This window comes from Schistocerca nitens, chromosome 2, assembly GCF_023898315.1.
Source record: "Schistocerca nitens isolate TAMUIC-IGC-003100 chromosome 2, iqSchNite1.1, whole genome shotgun sequence".
In the NCBI taxonomy this organism is placed as follows: domain Eukaryota; kingdom Metazoa; phylum Arthropoda; class Insecta; order Orthoptera; family Acrididae; genus Schistocerca; species Schistocerca nitens.
Window position 1 is genome coordinate 564,830,111 of NC_064615.1, and position 19,032 is coordinate 564,849,142.

Here is a 19,032-nt window from a genome sequence, read left to right on the forward strand (position 1 = left end):
CAATTACATATTCAGCAGGAAGCACAGTGGATAATCTGAAAATCAAACACAGTGCTCTAACTGAAGGTTGTAGTGAAGATGACATGGCATTTCTTTCCTCAGATCCGTTATAAAGTGTTAAATGTGTATCTGTATCATACAGATTGATAATAGGTATCGTAATTATACCACAAGTATTACTTATGACTGTGTCACAATGACTTGCTTCCTATTTTCCACCTTTTTCTATTTAGCCAGTCTCCATCTTAGAGACCTCTGACTGTCATTCTCTCATAGATGTCTTTCTTCCATTTCGTACTAGTATCCTTTCTTCTTTCTCCCGTGTGGAGTACATTAGCATATTTGTTGTGGACTGCTGTTGTTATTCATGCTTTCCAGAGACTGAGTCACAATAGCTGTTTTCTTTCAGTTGCATCAATTATTTTCTTGCTGGTTCCCACAATTTCCCTATATCGTGTTATTCTTTACATGGATCAATTCAAAATACTGCAATTTCTTGTACAAAAGTCCATTCCCAGTGCCAGTTGCCTTTCTCTCTCCTTCTTTTTCAGCTCCCACGCCTCTGCACCATATGTAGCAATACTCTCAACAATTTTACTGCACCTTTCCTTTGTCCTATTTTGTTATTTGTATCAACTGTGCATCTGCTAGTGGATGACAGTGATACTCCCAAATATCTGAAAGCATACAACTTTTGATTTTTGAAATTCTCTACTTAAACACTACTAGTGCTGCTTGCATAGAAATTGTTATATAGCTTTTACATATGTGTGTAATATCCCCACACCCATCACAATCTGTTTTTGAAATGTTTTCACAGACTTTTTGAGGGACCACAGAGACTTAGTGAGTCATTGTGCCTTTAGCTGTTTGTTTCTACATGAGGTTCTGTAAATAAATATGTCATCTAAGCATGAAAGCAATTATTTTCGAGGGTCTTTTGGGAATGTTTCTCTTCATAATCCTTACAAAAACTACTTCATTGAATATATCATACCAAAACAGAAAATATCACACATGTTCTAACATTTTATGCAGGAGGTTTCCATAAGAGCATGTAAAAGTTTAACAGGAGATAGAGGATGCTCCACTGAAAAATATGAGATAGGGAACCTGGGGTCAGAGGAACCATGTGAAGGAAGTAATAGGAATAAAATCACATTACTGTATAGTTTTTTTTATTTAAGTCAGTTACAGTTAACTGCAGATACTATCACTGACTCAATGAACACACCATTTGTACTGTATCTTAAAAAATGTGCTGAAACGGATGGCCATCAATCTCAATGCAAGCATGACATCGGCAAACAAGATTCTGACACAACCTGTGTTTCAAACCACACCACAGGCAGCTACCATTCTGGCAACTAATTACATCTCTGTATATACTGGGGTCTGATATACAAGTGATTGTAGATATATCCATAGGAAATAATCAAGGGGATTCAGGTCAGGTAACCTCGTAGGCCATGGAATTGGACATTCCCTTCCAATCCAGTGACTAGGAAACACAGCTTTGAGATGGTTGTGGACATATACACTGAAGTGCGGTGGTGCACCATCATGCTGTATCCATATCCTCTCATGAACAGCCAAGGGTACGTTCTCCAACAATTCAGGTAGAACTGTTTGCATGAACCTCAAGTACAGGTGGCCATTCAGATGGCCAGCTAGAAGATATGGCCCAATGAGATGGTCGCCTATAATGCTGGCCCAGATATTCACAGCAAAATGTGCTTGATGGTGTGCACCTACTACAGCATGAGGGTTTACCTCATCTCACACATGGCTATTCCTGCTGTTCAAAATACCATGACAGTCGAATGAGGCCTCATCAGTAAACAGCATGATTTGGAAGAAATCTGGTTGATCAATCCATTGTTGGAGCAACCACTAACTCAATGTGACCCTTTGGGTCAAAGTCAGTCACAAGCATTGCATGGATTCATTGCAGGTGATATCAGTGTAATTGTTATTTGTGGATACTCGCCACATGCTAGTATGTGCAATACTCATTTCACATGCAATAAAATGAGTACTTGTACTGAGGTTCACTGCAACACAGTCCAGCATTTCCTCTTCAAAATCGGGTGTGCAAGTGGTCGTCATGTTGCCAGGTCCCTTGTTTCTTCATTCCACTAAACACATTGATCAAGAGAAATAAGAACCTGACATGATAGATGATGCCTGTTAGGAAATCATTCCCTGTACAGCCTTTCAGCAGCGGGAGCATTGCAACATACTTCCCCATACACAAGGTGCATGTCAGTGAGTTCTGCAAAACCGTACCGGTACTGCTCCATTGTATTGTACTGTACATCTCTGAATGGCACTGAGTAATGAGTGGGTATGTTGTTGATTCATAGCATGTCCTGTCATGGGACAATAAAAATGCGGTACAACAGAGCCACCGTATGGACAAGCACAACATAACCTGGAGGGACAATGCCTCTCTCATTGCGACACACCAAAATATCTTGGAGTCAAACTCAACCACCCTCTCATCTTCAAGGATCACTGTTTGGACACAAACATGAAAGTGAGTGCCAGGAGCAACATCATCCGCAAGCCTACATATAGTTGGAGAGCACAACCCACGGTTCTCCATACATCAGCACTAGCATTACATTTCTCCACTGCGGAGTACTCAGTGCCTGTATGGCAAAAATCCACCCTTGAAAAACAAGTAAATATAGCTCTGAATGAGGCAGGACACATTGTAACAGGCTGCCTCCACCCAACTCGTACAAATCAGCTGTACCAATTTATGGGCATAGCCCCTCCTGACATCAGGAGAACAGCTGCAGAAACTGATAAACAAAAACAAGAAACAGATCCCAGGCATCAATTTTTGGACACCACCTCCAACCTAAAAGACTTAAATCAAGGACGAGTTTTCTACAAACAACTGTTCCAATCCCGTTACCACATAAAGCACGACGAGAAGAACTGTGACGAAACTTGGAACCAGGAAGACCGGGGAAATATATCCAGGGAAGAACCTACAGCCAGCTTCAAACTTCCATACATGATCCAAAAAGCCTTGAATAGATTAAGATTGGGTGTATCACGTTGCAAAGTAAACCTGAAGAAATGATGCTATACCAATATAGACAAGCTCCTTGGAAGTGAAGAACTGCAAGAGCCACAACATTTACTAGTCTGCAGGAAATTGGTTGAACCTTGCACAACACAGGACCTACTAACAGCAAATGACAAGGCCGTTCAAGCTGTGATGTACTGGGCTTTGCATGGGATATAAAGATTGTAATCCCAGACAGAATCATACCAGCTCTTTTGAATGAACTTTGTTTTCTGTGTTTTTGTATTTTACTTTATTTGATCTTCACTTCTCTCACATCCATGTACTATATTGCTTTATGTTTTATCTTTATTGTAATCTTATACATTTTGTAAAAGTGATGTCTTGGATATGACAAATAAATAAATAAATGGGCAAGTAAAGTAAACAAAACCTGCATCATGACTTCCTAATAATCAGGCTTGTCCTTCTTGTTTCCTCGCAGGAAATAAAGGATGTACATGTAAATAAACAGCACAGTATGTGTACAGTTGTTTGCGTGTTAGTTGTAAATAAGCTGGAAAACAACAATACAAGACAAAGTGGTAGACAAGTTTACTTCCATATCTCCTTAAGCTGTCTTCTCCGACCACAGGTTCTCTACCTCAAATTGTCCAGTAGAGCATTCTCTACGTCCTGTTACATTCTTGCATGCTCTTATAGAAATACACTGTATAGCACATCAAATTATATGTACAGGGTGATTACAATTAAAGTTAAACTTTCAAAACACTGTAGAAATAACACCACTGGTCAGAATGACATCAAATTTCAACAGAATATTGTCGGAGAAGGGGGAAAACGTGTGGCAGAAGAAAACAAATAGTGTGGAAATTGATCAATAGATGGTGCTCTCTCTCTCTCTCTCTCTCTCTCTCTCTCTCTCTCTCTCTCTCTCAGGCCCTGTGGACCACGTGCTGCATCAATGATCTGCTTCCACCACCGTCTATCTCTCGCAGCCTCTCTCTACCCTGTGAGAATTCCTAATGCCGCAATGTCCTTCTCTTTGTCATCTTTTCACCTTGTACTGGGTCGGCCCAATGGTCTTGTTGCCTGGAGAGTTCCTTCAAATGCTTTCTTGGTGATTCTGTTGTTTCCATTCTAGCCACATGTCCATCCCATTGCAGTCTCCTACTTTTTAATTTCTGGATAATAATGGGTTGCTTCATTAACTGATAAATTTCATTGTTCTTTCGAATTCTCCATACACCATTCTCCAACACAGATAGCCAGATTTTTCTCATTACTTTTCTTTCAAAAAAATTCATTTTTTCTCTTTCATTCTTTCTAAGCGTCCAGCTTTCTGAACCGTACCGTACTATTGGGCAGATGATAGTGTTGTATATCTTCATCTTTGTGGTGATTAACAAAGCTTTAATTTTGAGTGGGTTGCTTAGTGAGTACAGACATCTTGACCCTGAGGCTATTCTTTCATTTATGTCCATTGCTATGATATTTTCACTGTTGAAACATGATCCAAGGTATTTAAACTGGAGAACTTTTCTGAATTTAGAATGCTGGTCAATTTCAAAGTAAGGATTTGGGTTTATGACTTGACTTATTTCCATATATTTGGTTTTTTCTTGGTTAATCAAAAGCCCCATTTTGCTGGCACTGTGCCTGAGAGATCTGTACATGTCTTCCAGTTCTTCTTCAGTTTCTCAGCAACACTATATCATCTGCATAAGCCATGGGTTTTACTTCACTGTGTTCGAATCGGAGACCATTGAATAGATGTAAATTATTTTCCTGAACCACCTGTCATACGCACGACCCGTTGAAGTTGGTGTAAACATGCCGGGTACATGGATTTTCCTCCTTTCACATCTGCGACGTTCACCATGACTGTCTCAGTCTAGTATCACGATCTGCTTGTAAAGCTGTATTGCAAGAATGATGACTGTGCACATGTCGCTCTGCAGAAGTTCTGGACACTGAAGGGTTTGAAAAAAGGGCACTGGTCCGATGACTGCCATGGGTCTGGAGAAAATGATTCAAAAATTTGAAAAGACAGGTTATTTCGCTGTGCAACATGCTAGAGGGAGAAAACGAATTGATTCGATGTCAGTGGAAACAGTGGCCACAGCATGTAGGAGAGATGGGTATTAGTGTGCAAACGTGTAGTGCATGGAAAATTGCCTGAACATTGGACAGATCTGTGAGCACAGTGTGTAAAATCCTACGAAACATCCTTCTTTGCTATCCATTCAAAAATACCCATGTGCATGAGGTACTTCCTGATGACTTGCCAGCAAGAAAGACCTTTGCTTTAGTATTTCTTGCTCATGTGTAAGTGGACAATTATGGGCCATGGAAGGTTTTGTGGACAGACGAAGCCCACTTCCATGTGACAGGATATGTCAATACAAGGAATTGTTGAATATGGGCAATGGAAAATCCACATGCAAATCAACCAGTACCACTTCATCCTGAAAAGGTCACTATGTGATGTGGGTTTACAGTAGCATTTATCATAGGGCCATATTTTTTCAAAGAGACAGGTGCTTCCGGTCCTGTTACCTGTACCATCACTGGTAAGCGCTATGAGTGTCTTTTGCGCAACCACATCATTCCAGCTCTCCAACAGCATGAATGGGATCATTTTTATGCAAGATAATGCACCTTTGCAAATTGCAAACCCAGTTAAGCAGCTGCTGAAGTGCCATTTCGGAAACGATAGAATTATCACTCGCCATTTCCCTACAGCTTTGCTGTCACAATGACCTGATCTTAATCCCTGTGACTTCTGGCTGTGGGGCTGCCTGAAAGGTGTTGTGTTCAGTGTTCTGACTGCAAATTTAGCTCCATTGAATGCATGCATTGTGCAACACATCTGAATGTGACTCCGGAAACTCTTCAATCAGTTGTAGAACATGCAGGTTCTCGATTTCAATTTGTTGCAGAAAACAGTGGACAGCATATTGAACTTGCTTTGTGCCAGTCACACGGAAATTAGTAATCTGGTTTGATTTGCATTGATACTTTTTATGGATTGATACATTTTATGCCATTTTTGGCCTCAGGACAATTAAAAACCGATTTTTCCCATCTGATGTGATATGACCTTGCCGTGGTGGATGGGGCTTACGTAACTAACAGTATCACACCTGTTCACTCATGCACACTGAGTAGTACAGTTGGTTTAGTGTCAAACTTACACCCTAGGCATTGTTGTATGATTCATTTGTCTTTTGTAGTCAGCCACTATTAAATTATGATGCTGTCAGTGCCGTATATTGCTACATTTTGTAACTATTATTTTTCTTCTGCCATACGTTTTCCCCCTTCTTCAAAAATATTCCATTGCAATTTGACATCATTCTGACCAATGGTGTTATTTCTACAGTGGTTTGAAAGTTTAATTATAATTTCTTGAAATAATTAACTCTGCAAAATGAGTTTTGGTGTACAAGCAACAGGTAAAGCGTATCGTCAATCAAGTTGATGAGGCTGTCTTGTTATTGTCCAGCAGTGTGGGATTGTATGGAATTGTACAGAATTTGGAGCCCTCTACTGACCCTGAGAAACTTACATTTGATAAACAGTATTATGAAAAGAAAAGTTGATACGCACCATATAGCAGAGATGCTGAATCAGATAGGCACAACGAAAAGACTGTCATGAATAAAGCTTTCAGCCAGTAAGGCCTTTGTCAGAAATAGACCACACACACACACACACACACACACACACACAGAAGCAAATGCAACTCACCCATACAATGCATTGGTACTGCTGCTCGCAGTGTGGCCTCAGTTGCCTGAGACTGCAATCATGTGTGGGTGAGTTGCACTTGCGGGAGTGAGTGAGTGAGTGAGTGGTGTGTGTGTGTGTGTGTGTGTGTGTGTGTGTGTGTGTGTGTGTGTGTGTGGTCTATTTTTGATGAAGGCCTCACTGGCCAAAAGCTTTGTTTGTGACAATCTTTTTGTTGTGCCTATTTGCGAATCAACATCTCTGCTATATGGTGAGTAGCAACTTTCCTTTTCTTGATATTGTTACATTCCATTCTGGATTTTCCATTGTTTGATTTCTGCCTTTGATAAACTTTGTCAGTTATTCATGCTGTATTTTGGCCATCAAATCCATGTAGTGGCATCACAGTTGAAGTTTAAGCAGTACCACAAGTGCCCTGGATAGTCATATGTTCTGTGGATTGCTGACATGTAGGGGCTTTTGCACAAGTGTCTGTTTGAGTGTCCCCAATGTGCTACCTCATAAGCAGGCTTGCTAATAGGCTCGCTAACTATGAATGTGATATTCTAGTTAATACCTGATCCATAGGTACAAACTGGGGCATTGACCTTTTTTGTCCCACTCTTCTTTTGCTGCATTCACTAAGATTGCTGAATCTCATGAGCTTACTGCTGTGGCAATGGATGTACTTTCCAAAAATTAAAAAATGGTGATGTTCAGCATGTGAGGTAAATAGCCCCTGGCACCCAGTAATGTTTGTCAGACAGACTTGCCTTCTGGTGAGCTGCAGCGTGTTGATGCTGTTGATTTGAGTGCAGTGACATCACAGTGCTGCTCACCTTTGCCTTTATTGGGCTTGGTGTGTACGCATCAACTGAAGCTTTGTAATTCCCACTCACAATGTTTTTTCAGGTTCTTTGTGTTTCTCTCCTTCAGCACCTCTTTCTCTTCAATGGGCAATATGGTGGTTTTGCCCAATTGTCATTTGGTGCATGTTCAACAAGATTACCTGCGTGTAGAGGCCAAGTGTGCAGTTCACTGCAAAATATGCCACCTGAGTACAGTTTTTGAAAGTTGGCGAGTCACGGGACAGTTTTTGGAGGCTCCAGTGATTTCCTTAGACTCCGAAGCAGTCAGAAATGCCCTGCAAGCAGTGCCCCAGTGTGTTATACTGTTATTGGTTGTGGATGTAAATGACAGTCTCCTTTCTGCCTGCCACCGAAGCCTCCTAGCATTTTATTAGTGCAATTCTGTCCCATGAGAACCTAGTTGGCACCGAGACTCCACTGCTTGTGCATCGAATAAGCTTTCTGTGGCATGACATAACTACTCACACGTGGCAAAAGAGGCACTGGCTATCATTTATGGCACTAAGGAGTTTCAAATGTTCTAATATGGAGTGAGATTCTTACTCATCACCAACCACAAGTCACTGGTTTTCTTATTCAGCCCTCCCGCTAATATATCAGGTTGGACCACCAACTGGTTGTGGAGTGGTCCACTGCCCAACATGCTAGTGCAAATGCAATGTCATAGTTGTCTGCTAATCCTGATGTGGAGTTAGATCAATACCAGGCTCTAGTTTCTACCTTGGACAAGCAGTCATTGTTGGAGTATCGTTTGATGGTTACCATGACTGCTGAGCTAATGTTCTGGAAAATTATTTCCGCTGTCCAGGCAGGTTGGCCAGAGCTTGCGAGAGGAGATTGAGTTTGTTGTATGTTTTTCTCTGCTGCGGGATTGTCTAAACATTTTCCAGGTGGTCCTCATGCATGCCATGGAGGAGCAAGCTGTCATTTGGTCATCCCTCCAGCATTGTGAGCTCACCTACTCCATGCACTGCATGCATCACACTAAAGGCTTTGGTATGGCATCACGTCTACTGACCGGAAATTGATCATGATGTTGGGCAGATCCACTGACTCAGGTGTTTACATGTTGGCGGTGATAGACTGCTCCCAGCAGTTCGTACACTAATTTCAACTATTGCGAACCAGTACCTCACCTCATGTCATGCTCTGTTTTCTGCGTGCTATTGATAATCATCCACATTTGTCAAGTTTGTGTTTATTTTCATGCTTTGTTTCTGTATGGTCTTCGGTCTCTCTGCTGCCCTGTAGAGTGACTCTTGTATTGAGTCTCATTCCCTCTCCCGGGGTTCACCTCCCGGTTTGTTGTCGAGCCACCATTGGCTCGTATAGTTTACGTTCATGCCAACGGTGACAGCTGGTGGCGTTTTTACACCTTGTATGGATACTACAAATTTTATGAATATTTCTTTTTACTGACATAAATACATGTTTGTCTTTTCTTTGACTTTTATAACTACGAAAACAATCAGTCTTTCCTTCTCATCCCATATGGTAAGTCTTCCCTGACCTGCGGTTCTGGGTGACTTTCCCAAAATCAACCCCTTTTTCTAGACCTCTTCAGTCCTTTTACTTTGCCCTTCTTTCTTCTGCTTCAATCCTTGTGCCTGAAGAAGGATCCACTGGCTCCGAAAGCTTGCCAATTACAACCGTCTTTTATGTGGGTGTTCTGCTGCCACTTAGTGAGTAGATTTTTTATCCATCAAATTAAATAACTGTCTTTGACTGTGTATCTTTTGCACTGTCCACAGGTTTCAACACTCACCTATATGAATACAATAATTTGATATCATTTTAAGACCATAATCAGTTTGGTTTTCATTAGACATTAATTTCATGAATTACAGTATCTGATTATGAGATAAAGCAAAATTCTTGCATTAATAACTGAAAGTGTCAGTTATAAAAAATACAAACTATAGCATCAAGAAATATTTGCATATTAATTGCTAGACAAATTCTTTGTATCACATATTATTTTATAATCTGGGTAAGAAAGTTACACTTCACAACCTATCACATGTGCTCATTTCATGTAATATTCCTCGTGCGTATTTATACTTTGTTCATCACAAGTTTTATTGATGCAAAAGTGCTATAATGAAACAAAGAGAAGGTAAAAGACAACATGGTTATTCAAAGATAACTGTGATCCCATATTACATTTATTAGACTGAGTAATATGGCAGGGATTCTGATACTATGAGAAAAATGTAAATATAGCTGTCCTTTAAGATATTTTTGAATACAAAAATAATAAAGAATTTATTACTTACTTTTTAAGCCTTTGTCGATTTTTATTCACTTGATCTAGCTGGTAATTATTTCTGGGCGACTAAAAATTTTCAAAAAACATATATATTTTAATACAGGAACTTGCTCTAATGGAAACAGAAAATCAACTGACACAAGCAGAACTGGAAGTAGAGCAGCAAAATAGTGAACTTCTACATGGTGTTCAGCTTCTTGAAGAGGCCAATCATGAGTTGCAACAAGAAGAGGATGAGTGCCAGCATGCAGCCAATAGCCTCACACAGTTCAAATCCAGTATCAGCAAGCGACAGGCAACTGTTGATCTTCTCAACAAGCAACTAGAGGAACTAGTTGCCAAGACTGGGGTAAGTGTGATTAGCACAATTGCACAGTGTTTGAATTAAAGTGACATTTTGTTTCTATTACAACAATTTTTATTAACTTAATTAGGAATTAAGTGTATTAGTATGGAATAGTATTGTATGGATTGCAAGTTTTGGTATTCTGTCAGAGGGTGATATCATGCAAATTATATGTCCAAGGTTAATTGTTCACAATGTTACTGTAATGTGGAGATTATGGAAACACCAATCTCAAGTATCTCTCTAGTAGATAAAATAAATTAACTAATGTGATCTGACAACTTAGGAGCATATTGTAGGCAACAGTTATCAGGCATTTTTGGGAGTGACACAACAATCCATGCATAGGCAAATGTCTTGATTTTCATTGTTATTGTGAGGTCAGAAGCAGCATATTACAAGAACAGTTGGATTATGTCATTTAGAATGGTGCAAACAGCACTGCCATTGGTCTGTCAAACACCAGAAGAAAGGTTTATGACGTGAAAGGTTACAGTGTGTTATTGGCACTATATGGTCCGGCCTGATGATGGTGAAATTTATTGTAAGTCGTACAGTGAGCTGAAGCTGTTTTATGTGGTTTAGGCATGGGGCATTAGCTGTGGTCAGCTTTAAAATCAACACAAGATCTACATTTTAATGTAACAGATCAAGACTGAAGTATTGTAGGATACAATACATTAGCATAGTATACCAACTGATCCAGTTCAGTTGCATTACTTTTATTTGTTTATGTGGTTATATTTTTATATTTCACTGTGCACTAATTATTTTTAAGGACACTCAGAACTATGTATAGAAATCACTTTAGTTGCACCTACAACAAAATTTTATAAAATACTGTGTACAATTCTTTGGAAAGTAAACTGATGTCTAAATTCTGAACTTCTCGAACACTGGTAATATGCCTTCATTTACCCTCTGCACAAAAAAGGTGACAAACTGGATTTAAATAACTATTGAGGAATCCACCTTCTTTAAGTTACTTACAAAATTCTGTTAGCATGCCTCCTCTAAGGAGTTCAGAAGCAGCTCAATCGCAAAATTGGTGAATACCAAGCAGGCTTAAGCACAGCTTGAAATTCTGTGGAACAAATATTCAGTTTAGTACAGATTCCCTCATTCTTCCTTCCTCAAGCTGTTTCAGTCTGAAGGTGAATAAGTCCCTGGAACTGAAATTCACCATCTGCATGAATGAAATCCCATTCTTAACATAAATGCATGGATTTCTTTTTTAACTGTCCTAGTGTAAATCAGTATACCTCCAGTTTCTCTGAGGCCTGGTACACTCCCATCATATAAATACTATTCCTGGTTCAGCGCACATCCACCTCCTCTCTTCCCAGATGATGACTGAACATGGCAGTTGCCGCCTTACTGTGTTGCAGGTTTATGTGCAAGAATTTGAGCCACCAGCTTGCCACCACTGTCACTTCTGATGTTCTTGATCATGCTGACAGTAAGCTGTGAGAAGCCTTAAGAGTTTTTTAGCCTCAACTCTTTCATTATTTTTAGGAATTTCTCTCCGACTTCCACCACAAGTGTTTGGCATTCAGATGCAACTTTCCAGTTAACTATCCTTTTCTACTCCTTCAACATTTTCCAATTCTGCACCTATATTTGCTTGAACATGGTCTTAGGAGAAACATTCTTAAGTAGCTTAGGTACCCAGATTTATATCTTCATGGTACTCTGCTGTCTTCATCAGCATCTTCGTTCCTGCCATAGAGATATCTTGGATACCATCTCCTTCGCCCACTCTATCGTTCCAATCCCATCACAGATAAAAATTAAAATATATTTATCCTGATAGTCTCTTGCCAATTTGCAGCTTTTGGGTCTTCCATGATCTTTTCAAAGAGAGTCATCTGCATTAGCTCCTCCTGCTGCGAGTTCTACATCTACATCTACATGGTTACTCTGCAATTCACACTTAAGTGCCGGGCAGAGGGCTCATCGAACCATTTTCATACTACTTTTCTACCATTCCACCCTTGAATGGCGTGTGGGAAAAAGGAACACCTAAATCTTTCTGTTCGAGCTCTGATTTCTCTTATTTTATTATGATGATCATTTCTCCCTACGTAGGTGGGTGTCAACAACATATTTTCGCATTTGGAAGAGAAACTTGTTGATTGAAATTTTGTGAATAGATCTCGCTGCAAAGAAAACTGCCTTTGTTTCAGTGGCTGCCATCCCAACTCATATCAGTGGCACTCTCACCCCTATTGCACAATAACACAAAATGAGCTGCCCTTCTTGCACTTTTTTGATGTCCTCCGTCAATCGTACCTGGTAAGGATCCCACACCATGCAGCAATATTCCAACAGAGGATGGACAAGTGTAATGTAGGCTGTCTCTTTAGTGGGTTTGTTGCATCTTCTAAGTGTTCTGCCAACAAAGCGCAGTCTTTGTTTCGTCTTCCTCACAATATTATCTATGTGGTCTTTCCAATTTTAAGTAGCTCATAATTATAATTCCTAGGTATTTAGTCGAATTGACAGCCCTTAGATTTGTGCGATTCATTGTATACCCAAAGTTTACTAGATTTCTTTTAATACCCACGTGGATGACGTCACAGTTTTCTTTGTTTAGTGCCAATTGCCACTTTTTGCACCATACAGAAATTCTCTCTAGATCATTTTGTAATTGGAATTGGCCGTCTGATGATTTTACTAGATGGTAAATTACAGTGTCATCTAAGGGGGCTGCTCAGATTATCACCTAGATCATTTATGTAAATTAGGAACAGCAGAGGGCCTATGACACTAACTTGCAAAATGCCAGATATCACTTCTGTTCTACTCGATGATTTACCGTATGTCACTATGAACTGTGACCTCTCTGAGAGGAAATCACAAATCCAGTCACACAACAGATATGACATTCCATATGCACGCAATTTCATTAATAGTTGCTTGTGAGGAATGCTATCAAAAGTCTTCTGGAAATATAGGAATATGGAATCAATCTGAGATCTGAGACCCCTTGTCAACAGCACTCATTACTTCATGGGAATAAGGAGCTAGCTGTGTTGCACAAGAATGATATTTTCTGAATCCGTGTTGGTTATGTATCAATAAGTCATTTTATTCAAGGTGATTCATAATGTTCGAGTACAGTATATGCTCCAAAATCCTACTGCAAATTGAGGTCAGTGATATGGGTCTGTAATTCAATGGGTAACTCGTATTTCCTTCCTTGAATATTGGTGTGACCTGTGCTGCTTTTCAGTCTTTAGGAACAGACCTTTTGTCAAGTGAGCAGTTGTTTGCTAAGAAAGGCACTATTGTGTCTGCATACTCTGAAAGGAACCTGGTTGGTATACTATCTGGACCGGAAAACTTGCCTTTTTTAAGTGAAATGAGTTGTTTCACGACACGTAAGATATCTACTTTTATGTCATTCATGCTAACAGCTCTTCTGGTATCGAATTCTGGAATATTTACTTCGTCTTCTTTTATGAAGGGATTACTGAAAATTGTATTTAGTAACTCCGCTTTAGTGGCACCACCATCGGTAACATTTCCATCGCTATCGCACAGTGATGGTATTGATTGTTTTTTGCCACTGGTGTACTTTAAATACGACCAGAATCTCTTTGGGTTTTCTACCATATTTTGAGACAATGTTTCATTGTGAAAACTATTAAAAGCATCTCGCATTGACGTCCACACTAAATTTCTAGATTCCGTGAAACTTAGCCAGTCTTGGGGATTTTGCGTTCTTCTGAATTTGGCATGCTTTTTTCGTTGCTTCTGCAACAGTGTTCTGACATGTTTTGTGTACCTGGTGGATCAGTCCCATCTGTTTATTAACTTATGCAGTATCAATCTATCTATTGCTGATGATACTGTATCTTTGAATTTGAGCCATATCTGGTCTACACTTACACAATTAGCTTGGAAGGAATGGAGACTTTATCTGCTGTTTTAAATAGGTATATTTTGCATTTATTTTTAGTGGTTTTGGTTGATATGGTTTTGAGCCCCGCTACAATGACCTTGTGTTCACTAATCCCTGTATCCGTCATGACGCTCTGTATTAGATCAGGATTATTTGAGGTTAAGAGGTCAGTTGTGTTTTCGCAACCATTTACAATTCGTGTGGGCTCATGAACTAATTGTTCAAAGTAATTCTCAGAGAAAGCATTTAGTACAATTTCAGAAGATGTTTTCTGTCTACCACCATCTTTGAACATGTATTTTCACAAACAAATTGAGGGTAGATTGAAGTCTTCACCAATTATAACTCTATGAGTGGGGTACTTATTTGAAATGAGATTCAAGTTTTCTTTGAACCGTTCAGCTATTACATCATCTGAGGGATCAGTAGAAAGAGCCAATCATTATTTTGGTATGGCTGTTGAGTATAACCTCTATCCATAGTAATTCGCAGGAACTATCTATTACAACTTCACTACAAGATAAACTACTACCAACAGACACAAACACACCACCATCTACTTTATGTAATCTATCCTTTCTGAACACAATTTGTGCCTTTGTAAAAATTTCGGCAGAATTTATCTCTGGCTCTAGCCAGCTTTCTGTTCCTATAATGGTTTCAGCTTCAGTACTTTCTATCAGCGCTTGAAGCTCTGGTATTTTTCCAACAAGCTATGACAACTTACAAATACAATACTGACTGTTGCTTGGTCGATTCTTGTCACTTCTTTGCCCTGTACCCTTTGAGACTGGAGCCCTTTTTGATCTTTCCCGAGACTGTCTAACCTGAAAAACCACCCAGTCCACTCCACACAGCGCCTGCTACCTGTGTAGCCACCTCCTGTGTGTAGTGGACACCTGACCTATTTAGCGGAACCCGAAACCCCACCACCCTATGGCGCAAGTTGAGGAATCTGCAGCCCACACGGTTGCAGGACCATCTGAGCCTCTGATTCAGACCCTCCACTCAGCTCTGTACCAAAGTAGGATGACTCCCCCCGGTATGCACACAGAGTACACATTGGCTTTCTTCCCGTCCTCAGCTACCATATCCCTAAGGGGCTCCATCACCCACCTAACATTGGAGCTCCCAATGACAAACAATCCCACCCTCTGTGCTTGTCCGTAACTCTCAGGAAGACTGGCCACTGCTGCAATAAGCAAGGCCATCCTTGCTGGCTCAGAAGTACTTTCAGCAGTGGGCAGTACCTCAAACCTGTTACGGAGGCATAAGGTTTCAGCCTTGCGACCAACACCAACTTTTGCCTTCTGATCAGGGATTCGTGACCCCGCCACAGTTCGCCAATCACCATCAAGCAAGTGTCAACTGGCGGGGACGTCCGAATCCGAGGGCACAGTGGCATCAGAGATCCCAGGCGATGCTACAGGTTCCAGAGGTGCCAAAGCACTCACTTCGGGTATCCCAATGTCACCGTGGCCCAGGGCAACAGCCTGGAGCCTGTCAACCACAGCCAACAAAGCTTCCAGCTGTTTACGGACAGTGGACAATTCCCCCTGAATCTGTACACAATAGGCGCAGTCCCTCTGCGTCCCTAACAATTTTTTTTCCTCTCTTTTATCTCACAAGCTGTTCAAAACAAACAGATGACTGACGACTATGCGAATTTACATTATACGGGTACTAAAACGCGATGCTACAACTCTCAAATACTATTATACGCCCGAAATTTGTGAATTAAACTATGCAAGTACCCAAAAACATACAAAGAAATTAAGAATTAAACTATAAAACAAATAAGTGAGCTAAGAGTGTGACTTGCTGCTGACTGCTGCTTATCCAATGGCGGCTGGGAGCTCACTGGCTGCGACCACCCAACACTGGCCGTTCAAAACAAAAACAGATAACTGACGACTATGGAAATTTTCGCTATTCAGGTACTAAAACACGACGCTACAACTCTCAAATACTATAATATGCCCGAAATTTGTGAATTAAACTATGCAAGTACCCAAAAACACACAAAGAAATTAAGAATTAAACTATAAAACAAATAAGTGAACTAAGAGTACGAGTTGCGAGTTGCTGCTGGTTGCTGCTTATCCAACGGCGGCAAGTGGAAATCTCTGTTGGATTACTAACTACATAAAAACTGAGACTGCAGTATTATAGCTCAGTTTCACTGTTTGTTGTCTAAGCCTTTATTGGATCTCGTTATCCTGGAAAGTGAGAGCAACAAAGTCTTCTCTCATTTTCTTATTCCATGTCTAGAAGCAGAAGGGATGTGTTTATCCCCTTCACTTTGAAGCAGTCTTTCCTTGGAATTCTTGGAGCCAAGACTTTTAATTCCCTCTACTTTTACATATAAAACCATTCTTTGCCTTCTTTTTCTCTTTGTTCTCTTGGAAGTTCTTCTCTGAGTCCCAGGCATGCTTTGATTTTGATATGGTCGAATTTCTCGGTGTCATTTTTTACTACTTGGACTGATCTGTCCCTCAATCCAGTTCTGGAAAACAACTTCAGTTTGTTCAGCACCCAGGGTTTGGGTTTTGAGGTGTCATTAAGTTTCATATGTAACGTATTTCTCTGTTCCCCATTTTGTTCTCATGAGGACCGAAGATGTATCAGGTCAACACCAGCAGAGCCCCATGCTGGTGTAAGCCCAATTACTCAGGGAGGTTGCCAAGCATTTATGAGGCTGTTCATGACACATCATCCCATGTGTCAAGCATTCTTATTAGGGAATATGCTTATAGAAAATGATTATGGAAAGGCTGGGGGAAGAGATTGGACATTGTGAGAGGTGCTTCATCAGTTTCATCCACTGAGTGCTGTCTGGTTTGGGACACACTGCCAGTAGCTATGCTACAGGCAGTATAGCCCCCAGCTTCACATGAACCCAAAAACCTTCGACCAGCATGGTCAGTATCATGATAAGCACTGTCCCCACAGAGATTTAAATTTTTAAACTTGGTCAACAATTATATGAAACACTGAAAATCAAATTTTTGTTGACCATAGAGGCCATTTGATAGGCAACTTACAGCTCAGTCCAGTTGACTGTTTTAGTCATTTAGTAATATAGATATGAAGATACTGTATAATAATCTTGTATCTCCTCCGACTCCATAATATATATGTCCATGGAAATTCTAAGGTGCTGATTTATTTAATAATTGAAACTTCCTGGCAGATTAAAACTGTGTGTCTGACCGAGACTCGAACTCGGGACCTTTGCCTTTCGCGGGCAAGTGCTCTACCAACTGAGCTACCGAAGCACGACTCACGCCCGGTACTCACAGCTTTACTCCTGCCAGTACCTCGTCTCCTACCTTCCAAACTTTACAGAAGCTCTCGCAGGAGAGCTTCTGTAAAGTTTGGAAGGTAGGAGACGAGGTACTGGCAGGAGTAAAGCTGTGAGTACCGGGCGTGAGTTGTGCTTCGGTAGCTCAGTTGGTAGAGCACTTGCCCGCGAAAGGCAAAGGTCCCGAGTTCGAGTCTCGGTCGGGCACACAGTTTTAATCTGCCAGGAAGTTTCATATCAGCGCACACTCCGCTGCAGAGTGAAAATCTCATTCTTATTTAATAATTGTTACATAATTTTGCTAAATTTATGATTTTTGTAGATGATATATATGTCATTCTTGGTGTAGTTGTGAGTGCGTTATGTTCGAGCTAAGTGAATTTGAATGTGGGCAAATTGCTGGTGCTCGTATGGTTGGTGCTTCCATAACCAGGGTAACCAAAGCATTTGGTGTTTCAAGAGGCACCATATTGAAGATTTTTATCACCTACAGGAAAAGCAAACAAACATCATTCAGTAAGACACAACACAGACAAAAGTGTGTGTTGAGAGTTCGTGAGAGACACTCAGTGAAGAAGATTGTGAGGAAAAAGAAGAGGACGACAGCTACAAAAGTCACTGCAGAACTGAATGTCACACTTGCGAACACTGTCAGCACCAAAACAGCATGGAGGAGCTCCATAAATAGGAAACTGCAGTGTGAGCTGGAGTCCAAGCCCTTTCATCAGTGATGCAAATGCCCATAATAGGAAAACATGGTGCCAAAGCCATAAAACCTGTACTATGGAGCAATGGAAGAAAGTGAAGAAGATTGTGAGTCTTGTATCACACTGTTCCAACTTTGGCTGAGTTTATGTCTCAGGAGTGAGATTGGGTGGGAGTGCAGTGATGATTTGGATTGCCCTATTATGGTTTTCCATTGGCCCGATTGTTATTCTGCATGGTCACATTACTGCCAATGTTTATATGACCATTTTGGCTGATCTGGTCTATCCCGTGGGACTATGTTTATTCCCCAATGGTTATTCTGTGATCCAAGACCACAGTTTGCATCATTCAGGAGTGGTTTTGTGAGCATGAGGATAAATTAATGCATCTCCCGTGGCCATCACATTAACCAGTGCCAATGGTATTGTGCCTTTGTGATCTACTTTGGTGAGAAGGCTGATTATTCACTGTCTACTTGATTATTGCTACCTGAACTTGCCACTATTTTGCAGTAAAAATGGTAAAATATCCCCTTGAAAATCATGCAAGATATGTATTTACCCATTCTGAGATGACTTGAAGTGGTTTCCTACACCATAATAGGCATGGTAATATGTTGTGGTTTTGGAATTTCCATATTTTTGCCCAACCAATGTACAATGCACAAAGTAGTACTTCATGTGTTGAGGCTAGTGTTTTATCACAGAACAGTAGCAGAGAGGTAAACAGAGCACGTCTCAAGTATTTCACTAAAAGGAGAGACACTGTACAAGCATGCTTTTTAGAAATGGTTTTGAAGGATGTAACCACTTGTTCTGTTCATGGTGATGCACCAGTAAACAAAGCATTGTGCA

General features: G+C 40.5%; 1 protein-coding gene across 1 annotated transcript in view; it reads left to right on the forward strand.

Annotated features, from left to right (window-relative positions):
* The window catches only part of LOC126236611 (coiled-coil domain-containing protein 40), a 425,031-nt gene that overhangs the window by 240,931 nt on the left and 165,068 nt on the right, over positions 1-19,032 (forward strand). Inside the window, exon 8 of the mRNA XM_049946047.1 lies at positions 10,017-10,262. Within this exon, the coding sequence (XP_049802004.1) occupies positions 10,017-10,262 (246 nt within the window). The remainder of the gene's footprint in view (positions 1-10,016; positions 10,263-19,032) is intronic.